The 12,463-nt window shown below is 36.6% G+C and overlaps 1 protein-coding gene across 2 annotated transcripts in view; it reads right to left on the bottom strand.

Annotated features, from left to right (window-relative positions):
- COL2A1 (collagen type II alpha 1 chain) overlaps nt 1–12,463 on the bottom strand; it is a 112,015-nt gene that overhangs the window by 21,522 nt on the left and 78,030 nt on the right. For both annotated transcript variants that reach the window (XM_044083881.1, XM_044083882.1), the window contains 7 exons: nt 10,644–10,697; nt 9,321–9,374; nt 7,282–7,443; nt 6,309–6,416; nt 4,781–4,888; nt 2,676–2,729; nt 504–611 (listed from right to left, as the gene is read on the bottom strand). In XM_044083881.1, the coding sequence (XP_043939816.1) occupies nt 504–611; nt 2,676–2,729; nt 4,781–4,888; nt 6,309–6,416; nt 7,282–7,443; nt 9,321–9,374; nt 10,644–10,697 (648 nt within the window). The remainder of the gene's footprint in view (nt 1–503; nt 612–2,675; nt 2,730–4,780; nt 4,889–6,308; nt 6,417–7,281; nt 7,444–9,320; nt 9,375–10,643; nt 10,698–12,463) is intronic.

Consider the following 12,463-nt stretch of genomic DNA (forward strand, 5'->3'; position numbering starts at 1 on the left):
ACTTCCCTCTGACATGTTTTTTACTTAAATGGTACACTACTGGGAAGAAAAGCACAAAAAAATCATTGTTTGATGAGGGAACAAGCCCCTTGCACCTCCTTGTCTGGAGCTGCATCCATCACAACCACTCCTAACAAATATAATCAACTCTCTGAGTTTGGCATATCTGAGAGAAATAAATGATTCTTGAGATGTGGTAATCCCAGAGTTTCTGTCGATTTAAGAGAATTGCCATTTTAGCAGTATTTATTTAACTGTGTTTGGCAATTCTGCTTTAACAGGACTGTTTCATAATAATTATACCACCAAATACTCAGCTCAATGATTTAACTATACTACCAAATACTCAGGTCAGTGCTTTAACTATACTACCAAATGCTCAATCAATGCCTTAACTATACTACCAAATATTCAGCTCAATGAATTAAATGCAAGCATTTTTCTTAAGTTTTGTTCTTTGTTCACAACTTGCAAAACTTAATCATGATTCCAAGAATACTTACAGATTCCCCTCTGTCACCTTGTTTACCAGTTGGTCCAACAGGTCCAGGAGCACCAGGAGCACCAGGGGCACCAGGCTGACCAACAGGTCCAGTTTCTCCACGGTCACCCTGTCAGTAGGATTGAACAACAATTGTCAGAATACAGTCAACACTTCCTTTTAAAAAGCAATATTCTCAATATCAAAACAATACCAAATTTAAAAAAAATGTCAAGGAAATAAAGAATTTTCTCATGTGCATTTAGACTCACAATTCACAGAAATTTGTTTATCAAACCATGCCAGATTATTAAAGAAGAATCTCAGACAGGTCACAGCTAGTGATTATAATATATTTCAAATACTAATTCATAATTAGTTCATAATAATAATTGTAGTAGAGGAATATGGCACACCAGGAAATGTGGTGTTGAGAAGTTACATGCATTTTATGCTGTTTGGTCTGTTGGCTATGCTTTTTGACAGTAATAAGTATAGTATCTATTAACTAACCAATTCAATTGACCTGATTATGTTTACATAAGGGAAAATAATTACAACCTAGGTTATGTTCAAGTTTCACCTTAACAAAACGCCAAGGGAGATAAAGTTTTCTATCCTGCTGATTACTTATTCAACATTTCTTTGACGCCATTTTTAACTATATTTTGAAAAGCATGGAGTTTATACTTCCTAATACTTATGGGCACATAATCTGTTTTTTTTTTTTTCCATTTTTGCCTGTGTTGTTGCCTGTTTGATGATTCATTTTGAGTATACCAGCTGAGTTAGTATCTGGACATCATCAGTATTCATCTAAAATCTCATAAGGCTGGAAGACTTCCCCATTTCTAGCCCTATATAAATTTCCTGCTATTTTCCAGTTCTTCAAAGGAGAAATGGCATAAAGGTACTGTTTAGGTGTATGACTTGTCAAATAATAGCTAGCTAGAAAACTGGTCTAAGCCTCTGAGGAACTAGAGGAGTTGTGAGTTGATGGTACCTCCCAAGCCAATCACTTGACTTTCAGCTGGCTAACATAAAAAAATAGCCATATGGTGACACATGACTACAGGATCTTTTGCTACCAAGTTATGGCCAGTGTTTTCTTACATTTCTTAGTTTGACTAAAAGACAGCCTGTCTGGGGCACAGCATACTTCCCCACATGTAGGCGAGCAATTTTGTCCTAGTTAGCCCTGTAATGTTCCAAATTCATGTCCAAACCTAGTTGAACAGTACCAAAGTCTGACACTCTGTGACAGTAGCCCATTGAGACATTATTGCAAGGATGTGTTTTCATCACAAAGAAGGTGAGATACCTAGACCAGTGTTAATGAATTGTTGGAGTTTAGCACTGAGTGCCACTTCATAAGAAATTCTGGATTAATGTTTTTCAGCAAAAAAATGCTACAACAGTAGCTCCAGGACTTATTCTTCTATAGAAAGAATTTACATTAGTAATGTTTAACTAGGCAATAACCAATAACTGGGCTTACAACAAGCGTAACCATAAAATAAATGACTTGTGTATCTTCTAAGAACTGTAACATGGTCAAAGGCATTTAACTAACAAGGAAAATTAGCCATTAAACATGTTTGAATAAAATAGTATATTGGCAATAGTTAATAAAATAGTATAATGGCAATATATGTGAGATGGTCAAAAACGAAGATATATTAAAGTTCTTTTTTTATCTCTGATTTAGTAGTGATATAGTATTAACTATATTAGATACTTCACTTCCTATGAATAAATACCGTATTACATCAATGGGGCATACAGCAGAAGATTTCTCTTAAATTTTCACTTTTAGATTCCTTTATAAGCTACTTCATTAAAAGACCCAGCTAAAACATTCCTGCTGAGTCTGATATAATTATGCTACCTTACACACTACTAATAATGTATATATTACAAATATTTAACTACCAGTCATTTTCTTCCTTACACACACACACTTACACATGAGCATGCATGTACTCACACACAGATATGTAGAAGAAGAGACTCAGCACAGGACAATGGGTGAGGTTGAGCTGGTGGGCCAGCTTTATCAAGCTGAGGACAATGAACTGACTCAACCAACAATAACAGAATAGATAAGCATAAACATGGAAAGAAAGACTAGAAAACTAAAGTGATAGGGAAAATGTTGCATGTATTTGTGTTCTAGTTCTGCAGATCACCTCACCTTTACACCAGGAGCACCATCTCTGCCAGGGGGACCATCAGCACCCGCACTTCCCTGTTAGAGAGAAAGCAAAAAACATTATGTCATAAACAACTTCAATGGGAGCCTTCATCTCAGCACAAATAATTCTAATTCTATAAGATCAATTCATGACTCCAAAAAGATAGCAAGGGAGAGTAATTTTTCTCTGCCTCTAATTACACATATTAAGAAGTCATTGCACAGTTAAAAATATTAAGTAGTCTACAAGCAAACCATCTGCTAAAAAGTTATAGCATGGGGTAGCTGCATTGGGCCTGGATACCTTTTCCATTAAAGCAGCCACACAGAAGAAGTCAACCTAAACATGGTATACTTGTTGAGAAATAAGTCTTGCTTGGGGTCAAGAAGGTAAATTCAGTCATGAATTAGAACAGTGATGAAACCAGATGGTGTCTACATACAATACCAATGCATGCTCCTAATTAAGGTATCAGATGAAACCAGATGGTGTCTACATACAACACCAATGCATGCTCCTAATTAAGGTATCGGATGAAACCAGATGGTGTCTACATACAACACCAATGCATACTTCTAAATAAGGTATCAGATGAAACCAGATGGTGTCTACATACAACACCAATGCACGCTCCTAATTAAGGTATCAGATGAAACCAGATGGTGTCTACATACAACACCAATGCATGCTCCTAATTAAGGTATCAGATGAAACCAGATATTGTCTACATACAACACCAATGCATGCTCCTAATTAAGGTATCTGAACAGAATGGTTTCATTTCAGTATGGCAAATACTTGTTATACAACTAGAGTACTGATAAGTCAATATTATTGGACTACATCTGAAAAATATTTAAGTTAGGGTAATAATAAGGACACCTTACTACCCTAGTCAAACTATGAGAATATCTTCCTACTTCAGAAGAATAGATAAATCAAGCATTTACAGACTCACTTCAATTTTCCAACCCTTCTAGCTGGTATTCCATTGCCTCAGAATGAACAATAAGCATAATTGTAGTTAGGGTGCAAATGCAATAAGGCTATGTTATTCAGTTTCATATCTTATGCAATTCTAAGGAACATATCTATGTTTCTCAGGCTGTATTAGTGAATGTGGGGAATATCTGCTAAGACCAAGGTTGTGGTATTAAAGAGTACTCCCCCTACTGCAAGTTACAGTGACTTTCAAACTAGTACATATAGTAGCAGAGGTGTGGGGTGTAGCCCCCATGTTAGAAGCTACAGAAGGGTGAAGCCCTTTGGAAAAATATTTAATGAGGTAACATTACATACTGGAAGTCAGAGTTTTTCAATGTGGAGTAATACTTTTTTTAGGATTAAGGCTTTCACTGTCAGAAATTGCACTTATGATTTAAACCTATTTGATTACAGCAAATAATAAAATGCTTACCTGAGTGTAACAGCATATACATATTGTGGTTTGCAGCTATGGCTTTTCCCCCCAGAAGGTATAGTTGGAAAACTGGAATTTAGTTTAATGGCATCATTTTTAGGACTATTTGTTTTCTCCTTGTTTGCACTGTCCACAAACATGCAATGACTGGGGATGGGAGAGCTATAATTTTGGGACTGAGGCACTAGATATACAATTTTGCAAATGCTGACTATGCCTTGTAGTAAATAATTCTATTTCTTTTGTATTTTGGCATACATTTACATTTATTATATGGATACTGCCTCTCAGTTTCCCAGATGTGCAGTATATCCCTTGCTTGATCTTACACTAAATGTTAAATTTGTACTACTTCAATATCTATTCAGTGTGTGCATTTACTGCATACGTACAGACCAACTCTTTTACATGTAGAAAACAGTGTTTCTACCTGCTTACAAAGAACCTATGACAACATGTACTAAATACATATCACAGTCAAACTCCAAATGTCTTAAATACCTATCTTTCAATTTATTAAATATCTGATGCAATTTATCTGCATTTGGTTAGACATCTGGTTACTGGCTAAGAACACTTAATGGCACAAGACATTTGGACGTTTTTTTAAAATTCATACTACAGTTCATAACTCATTCTTAGCAATATTTTTTCTTCTACCATTAGCTAGACCAATCAACTTACCTCACGTCCAGGTTCGCCAGAGGGACCAGTTAGACCAGGTGGGCCAACAGGACCAGGTGGACCACGATCGCCACTACTTCCAGGGGCTCCTTGTTTACCAGGTTCTCCCTGAAATCAGACATCAAAAATTAAGGTTCTCCTTAGGGAAAATAAACAGAACTTTATAAATTGTTAAACTGCTTCTAATCCACAGATCAAACTCAGATTTTGTAAATGAAGTAAATAGTTGTGATTTTTAAAAAGGGACTCTCATTTATATAGGATTACAGGACCATAGGATTTAGTAGGTTAATGGCTCTAGATCCTTTTTCACCATAGCCATTTATGCTCCAAATTTCCCAATTATCAATGCCCATGAGCTAGAACAGCTTGGGTATATGCCTGTGACTTAAGGCATCTACAAACTGTGCCTGTCCATAAGGGCCACAGGCAACAAGACAGGGTGAATACAGATCTGAAGTTTTTTTTTTTTTTATTTTAGGATTTCTTTTTATAGTTCTGGAAATGCTAACTAGCACTGAACTATATATTTTTTCCTCTTTGCCATCATGCCTCTCTTCCATTTTCCATTAGTTTTTATCTACATATCATTTCCCATTCTCTAGCATGACATACCACACTCTGGCAACCCACCTTACAAATGCAATGGCATGAATATATATAGTGGCCTGTTGCAGAACAAAAACAGTGTGTTCCCACTATATGAAGACACTAATGTGTTTCTTTTTATGCATGCTTTCCCCTCCCAAATTAAAAAATAACCTCAAGAGACTACTAAGACCCCTCCCACTAAGCGTTTTATTCCCACCACTAGCATAGCCCTTATGCAATCCAGTAAGAGGAGTCCACCTTAACTGAAGAGGAAACCCAATGCAATTCCAATGGACAGGGCTAAGGGCCTGGTGGCTATTAGTGAGTGAGGACACCACACCATGTATTAATTAAACCAGTCTGTCCATGCTTACAAAAAACATGCTTCCTGCTAGATAAGATGCTATTCCCTACAAGACTGAATACTGTACTTCACCAGAAGTCTGTTTCCAGTCTTCCCAAAAAAAAACTGCTGCAGTAGAGCTTATCATCTGTTATTTAATCCTCTGAAAATCCCTTCAGCACGACACAGTACAATGAGCCCAGGCTACAAGTGGTACTGATGAATGCAATATACCACTTATGTGCCAGCAAGGCAGTCTGCCTCTGTGCTAGTTGTTACTAAAGAAATAACAAATTGTTTTATATGCTGTACAGTTTCATACAGTTAAATCAACTAACCTGGAACACCTAAAAATGAATGTCATCATCATTACACATATATACTGCCTTTTTACAATTGTTTTATAAACACCTGAGATTTACATGCTTAGGGCAAAGCACTACTCCAACTAAAGATACAACAGAAAGAAGATGTTTGTGATTTAGTTTGTACCACAGGGGCACTATGATGTCTTTGACTATGCTTCTCCCATATCTAAATGAAGAGAGGTTACACTTTTTTCATTGCATCTGTTAAGTAACTGAAGATACTCACTGAAGGACCAGGCAGTCCAGGGAAGCCTCTTTCACCTCTCTGACCTGGAAGACCAACAATACCACGCTGACCAGCCAACCCTTGAGGACCAGGAGGACCATCAGGACCCTACAATTTCAGAATAAGAGGTCACTATCACAATGATTCATAAAGTACTGATTTAGTCATCCACAGACATATTTTACAAAAAAAAACTAATGAACAGTTTTGTACAGTTCACTGTACCTAAAAGGGAAACAAAAATATCACATTCAGCAACAGAACAGAAAGAGCAATAGGTTATTTCTAGTGTGAATCACAACTTTTGATGTAAAAATGTGGAATTAGTGGTCTAATAGGATGTTCACATTTCTGTACAGCTTGCAGATACCAGAAGTCCTACAGCTGTAAGTGCACAGCAGTGGGTACCAGGCCATGGTGAAACATCAACTGACACATAAGAAACACAGCTTAAAACTGAAACTGATGGTGGCACATATAGTTCTAATGCATCACCTCATTGAATTCTTGGTGGACACATCTCCCCATTAGCTTGAAAATATGACAGACAGAGATGCACAGATATGGAATGTGTTTTCAGTTAATGACTGAAGACCTTAAAGATCTGAAATGTTTTGATGAAGACAAAGTACTGCCTTTAGAAAGGACAATTTGACTGGACAACAGCTACTAATAGGTCCGTATTACCAAAATTTTACAAAAAAGAAAAGGTGTGGGGAAAAAGCATACAGTAAGAGCAGGTGTAGTTATCTGACCAATGGCTAACTAATGAGTTAGAGGGATTTCAAACAAAAAGAGTGGAGAGGATGATCTACCACATGAAGCAATTTAAGCATCTACAGTATGCAATGCATCTGGCACTTCTATCTTTTGAAGAGGTCACTGCAAACGTGACCTGTGTCAGAAGTAAAATGTCTGTACACTACTTATGCAACACAATGCACAGGACCTTTAAGTAAAAAATGGTACTTACAGAGGGACCATCTTCACCAGGCTCTCCCTTCTCACCAGGGGCTCCAGCAGGTCCCTGAAGACCAGGATCACCAGCACGACCAGCAGGGCCAACATCACCTCGCAGACCTTTGGGACCATCTTTGCCTGGAGAGCCAGGAGCACCAGGAGGACCTGGGTTACCCTTTAAGTGGACAGAAACAACCCATTAATCTTAAAGGCCAGTACAGTATCCAAACAAGAAAATAAAATATACTTTTCAATTACATCCTCACAGTCAAATAAAACATCATTTGAAGTTAAAATATTTGTTCTTCTAATGCCATCTCTCAAATGTACATGAGAGCTAATAGTTATATCAGTCAAATGCCCTTGCATGTCATTAAATGCAGATCTAATTCATTTACTGGTCGGAAGTTGAGAAGCTTTGATAACAATCAAGTACTCTTGATTTGAGTAAAGGCAGGGGTGCTTGCTATTTACGTGACATGGCTCATATGATATAAATTGGGAAGCTTTATCCAAAATCAACCCATTTCTTTTAGATGTAGAACATACCAATTAGTCCTACAACTTCCAGGTTAATATGACAACCATCTAGGTAGATGTCAACATCTGACCAAGAATCATTGTCTTCTAGGCAGATTTACTGCTAATATATATTTTTTGCCTATTTCTAGCAATTACAGTCTTTGCCAGAGAGATTTAAATGCTTCCATTAGGGTAATCACTTATGGGTTGTAAGGTTACTATTTGCATCCCGTATAGGAATGTCACAGGAAGAAACTGTACTCTTGAGATAAATGAAACAGCAATAAGATATACAACTGTTACCACAGTTCAGAAAATAGACTGTAGTGACTGTGCAGCAAACAATAATACAATGAATTTGCCTTACTGAATTTAACATTTTATTGCTTTGTGTTATACATTGACTTAACTTACATACATATATATATATATATATATATATATATATATATACACATGCTTTTATTGAAAAATGAAGGGGTCTTTGGAGATCAAGGAGTACTCTGCATTGTTTTTGAATTCGACAGAATATAAAATATAATGGATTATTGGTTATTGGGAACAAGTAATTTGAATGATCTTCTGTCTGTTAAGGACTTAGAATAAGGTCTGTGAACTTTTGATCAGTGCTGAGGCATTTGGTCAACCTTATGTTCTGAAGATTTGGTAGTCTGATTTTTGAAGCCTCCATACATTGGAAGGACTACTTCAGGATTCTTCTCTTGTTGTGATGTTGTTATAATGCACAAACTGCTGGTGATGTATGTAATATTTTACATAAAAGTAAAAACTGTTTTACTATAAAAGTCACAGGAACATTTTAAAAGAGTACATGGTGAATATTGTGCTGTCTTTGACAAAAATGAGACTAGGTGAGTTTGTGAAACTGACTTCTGTATTTTCTTGAACATTCTGCACTGATTTCAGTGATATGATAGAACTGTGGGGGTAACATTGCTCCTCTTTGTCCCCAAGGATGTTTGATCTTTCAGCATATTTAGAGATGTGGGGACATGGGGTGGGGGGAGCTCAGGCACCATGTCAGGGATGCAGGGGGCAGACATCTCTCTAAAAATATATTTTTTAAAAGGCAGTATTGTTAACATCATTGAAAATCATTGTTGGTTTAACAGCTTAAGTGTTAAATGTGCCTAACAATTATAATCTTATGCTCAACAAAGCAACTGTCCCAGTACAAGCTGAATAGTTACAGCTCAGCAACTTTTGTTGTCAGTTTGTAATAAACTCCTAATAAAAGTAAGTAGGCTGACATGTTATGAATACAAGACACAGCAAGATTTTTGCTTATAAATCAGTCAGTGATATATTCTGACAGAAATAACTTTTCAAGCATAAATCATGGAAATATGCCATTTGGTAAAGAGCATCCCTTGATAATCTTGTGGCCTGCAATACTGTAAGTTATGTTTACTGTGTTGTAGAGGCAGTTTATCAATGTACTTATTGCATTTTCTAAACTAGTACACCCTCACCCTTGTTACGAAAACAAAGAAAAGGAATAATACTTACATTAGGGCCCGGGGGTCCAACTCTGCCTGCAGCACCAGGGAAACCAGTTGCACCCTGTATGTGAAGAAAACATAAGCAATGAAGCAAGCAAGAAAGTGAATTCAGTATGCATCACTGTCAGGTGCATTAAATAGTAGAACATCATAGATCTGTGCCAGTCTACCTCCATGGTGGAGCCTTTTCTTTACATTCCAAACCAGAATCAGACTGCAACTCCATCCAGAGTTCCAGTATCTAGATAATTACCAATAAATAAAACTGCACTCACTTCAAAGAAACTACAGTTAACTACAAGACAGAAGACAACTCCATAGTATCTAGTAGTACTGTGCTCCCTTGTCTAGTACATAAATTTAAATATGCAGCCATTTATGGCAAATATTAATTAACCTCAATTAATAAAATGCCCAGTAGATTTGGGATGTATACATGTTGAAAGTCCACTGTTAACACTTAATACCAGCCCAATTCCTACCAATTTCTTTTAACAAGTTATAGTCCACCATTAGTGCAGCCACTGAAAACAAAATCTATAAAGCTAAAAGTAATCATGTTTATAGTTAATATTACAAATAGCTATTTCCTTGGTGTACAAAGCCTAATAATATATAATTAAGGAAATAACCAAATCATAAGCAAAAATCACACACGCATAAAATGACTTCTCAGCCATCATGATGCCAATCAACACATCCTAAAAGTTTTATTTGAAATAAGGACCATAGTTAATTGATCCATGAAATATTCATTGCATGTACATTGTCCAAAGATAAATGTACTGATTTGGCCCGGACCACTGTCAGTCATAAAGTGATCTAAGGCTTTCAGTCAACCAGGGATACTACACTGAACAGCAGTGGGCAATTAAAAAATGTTTAGCTTCATTCAGTTTTGTCTCACAAAGACAAGCAGCACATTTTCACTTCTTACTAATAAAGTTTGTGAACTAAAGATATCCTTATACACTGGTAGTATTGGTGATTTGCAATAGCAGTAGTAAAAATGATAATAATTACAAAATAATAATAACATAAAATAGCAATAGCTAGACCCTGGTGAAACCAAGGCTTGTATGTTGCAAGTTCTGTCTCCCAGACATAGCTGGCAGGGGTTTGTAGCATGGAAATAACAATTCATCAAACTGTGACAGAAGTCATCAAGTTTGTTGGCATTTTCAGTAAATGACATGCCATCTGAACTGTGGCATAAACACTGGCTGTGACGGCCTACAACCCAGTAGTGAAATGGATTAATCTAACAGAAGACATGTTGGATGGGGATATAAAATGTTTGAAAGTAATAGCACTGCAATTGCATACTTACAGAAGGACCTTGGGCACCGCGAGCACCTTTGGGACCAGTCACACCAGTTGGACCCTGTAAAGAAAGAAAGAAAAACAATGACTCACATGGATACAATTCAAGAAATACCAAAACGTTTATTTTAAATGTGTTAGAAAAAAATGAACTAAAGCCCTAGGAATTATACCAGGCCCAGTTCATTCTCAGTTTCATCCCATAGTCAGACACAGCTGGAGTTGTGTTGCCATGACCACTCCCTCACCAACACACACATGGAAAAGAATTTTGGTTCCCTCTCTTAGTTTGGTTTCATTTTCACTATATGCCAGCCTCTAAGACTAAACTTATGTATGCATGAACTAGTTCATTCTTAGCTAGTCATTTATGTGGCCTCTAAATTCAATTTTGTTACCCCACGCTGGTATCACCCCAACTACTTGTTGGAAGCGAGCTTCTTCCTCTGAATAATGGTAAAGTTACAGTCACAAATTAAGGCTTAGCCCATCTGTGACTCTACAGCAGTGGCTGAGCACTAGCCAGCAAGCTGCCTACTAAGAAAGGTCTGAAGAGGAGAGTACTGAGATTTAAAATGTGCCCAACAAAAAAGACAATATTTAGGTTCTTCCTCTTATTCCATGTTTAGCCACCAAAAATAATTGCCAGAAGCACTTAATAATCCATTCAGATAAAGACACAAGCTGTAGGGTACTCAGTTCTTCTTTCAACAGCCATCCATTGGACAGTGAGATTCTCCTCATGAAACTGAGAAAAAAATTGCATTACAACATGAAGTCAGTCTGACACAACTAAGTAGAAGACATGTCTCTAGGGCCTTTGCTAACTTAAACATTGCAAACATACATATGTTTTGTACAAATAATATGCTATAGTTAGTAATACCGACTTCTTTCATTATGGTTATTATAGTGTAGTTACTCAGAGAAGAGCTAAACTGCAGTGGTAAATAAACAGCTTTCCTGCTAGTTATAACATCATTGTCAGTCATGTTATGGTGGACTGTCAATCATCCAAACCAGACACTGGGGGACGGGGGGGGGGGGGGAGTTAAGGGTCAATGATCTACAATTTTACTTAAGAGAACAATGTGGCTCAGTATAATACAGGATACCCAAAGTATGTTGTTAAAGATGGTAAATTATTTACAGAAAATATGTACAAGAAAGAAAAGTTAGGAAATCCTACATTAGCAACTACTGCTGTGACTCACTAATGTAACTCTGTTCTAGAAGTCTAATAATCCGAAATGTAGATTGAGGTCCTTGTTTTGCAACCACTGCAATAATAAAAAGTCAGCATAAAATACATCTTAGTATGGTTTTACCAATAAATTCCATAAATAATGCACATCACTTCAATGAGTTCAAGTAATGTGTCTGGCTCTATCAAATAAAAAGCTTTGAGAGTTACCCAGTTTAGCAATAAAATTATGTATTAATATCATTAGAGAATCAACTAGTAGCATATTATTTTAATTCTGTGCATGGCTGACTGAAAGGGGTTCTGGTAAACATGAAGATTTGCTGTACTGTAACAAAATATACTACTTTTATAGTATATTATTGCTGGGTCAGTCTATCATAACCTGTACAGTTAAGCATTGCTAAAAAAAATAATTTACTCAATCAAAATACTGCATTTCAGGGCTATTTTAAAAGGTATATAATAAACAGCAGTCACTTTCTTCAACCCATTCAGCTCAAGGAAATAGAGATATCTTTAGCATCACCCCAAAAGGCAATCCAATTACTTTAATCTATTCCACACCTCAGCAGCCAACATTATATGCTTTGTCTATTCACTACTGGTCTGGTTTTAAGAGA

The sequence above is a fragment of the Protopterus annectens genome, chromosome 9.part0, assembly GCF_019279795.1.
Source record: "Protopterus annectens isolate FY-2018-M chromosome 9.part0, PAN1.0, whole genome shotgun sequence".
In the NCBI taxonomy this organism is placed as follows: Eukaryota; Metazoa; Chordata; order Ceratodontiformes; family Protopteridae; genus Protopterus; species Protopterus annectens.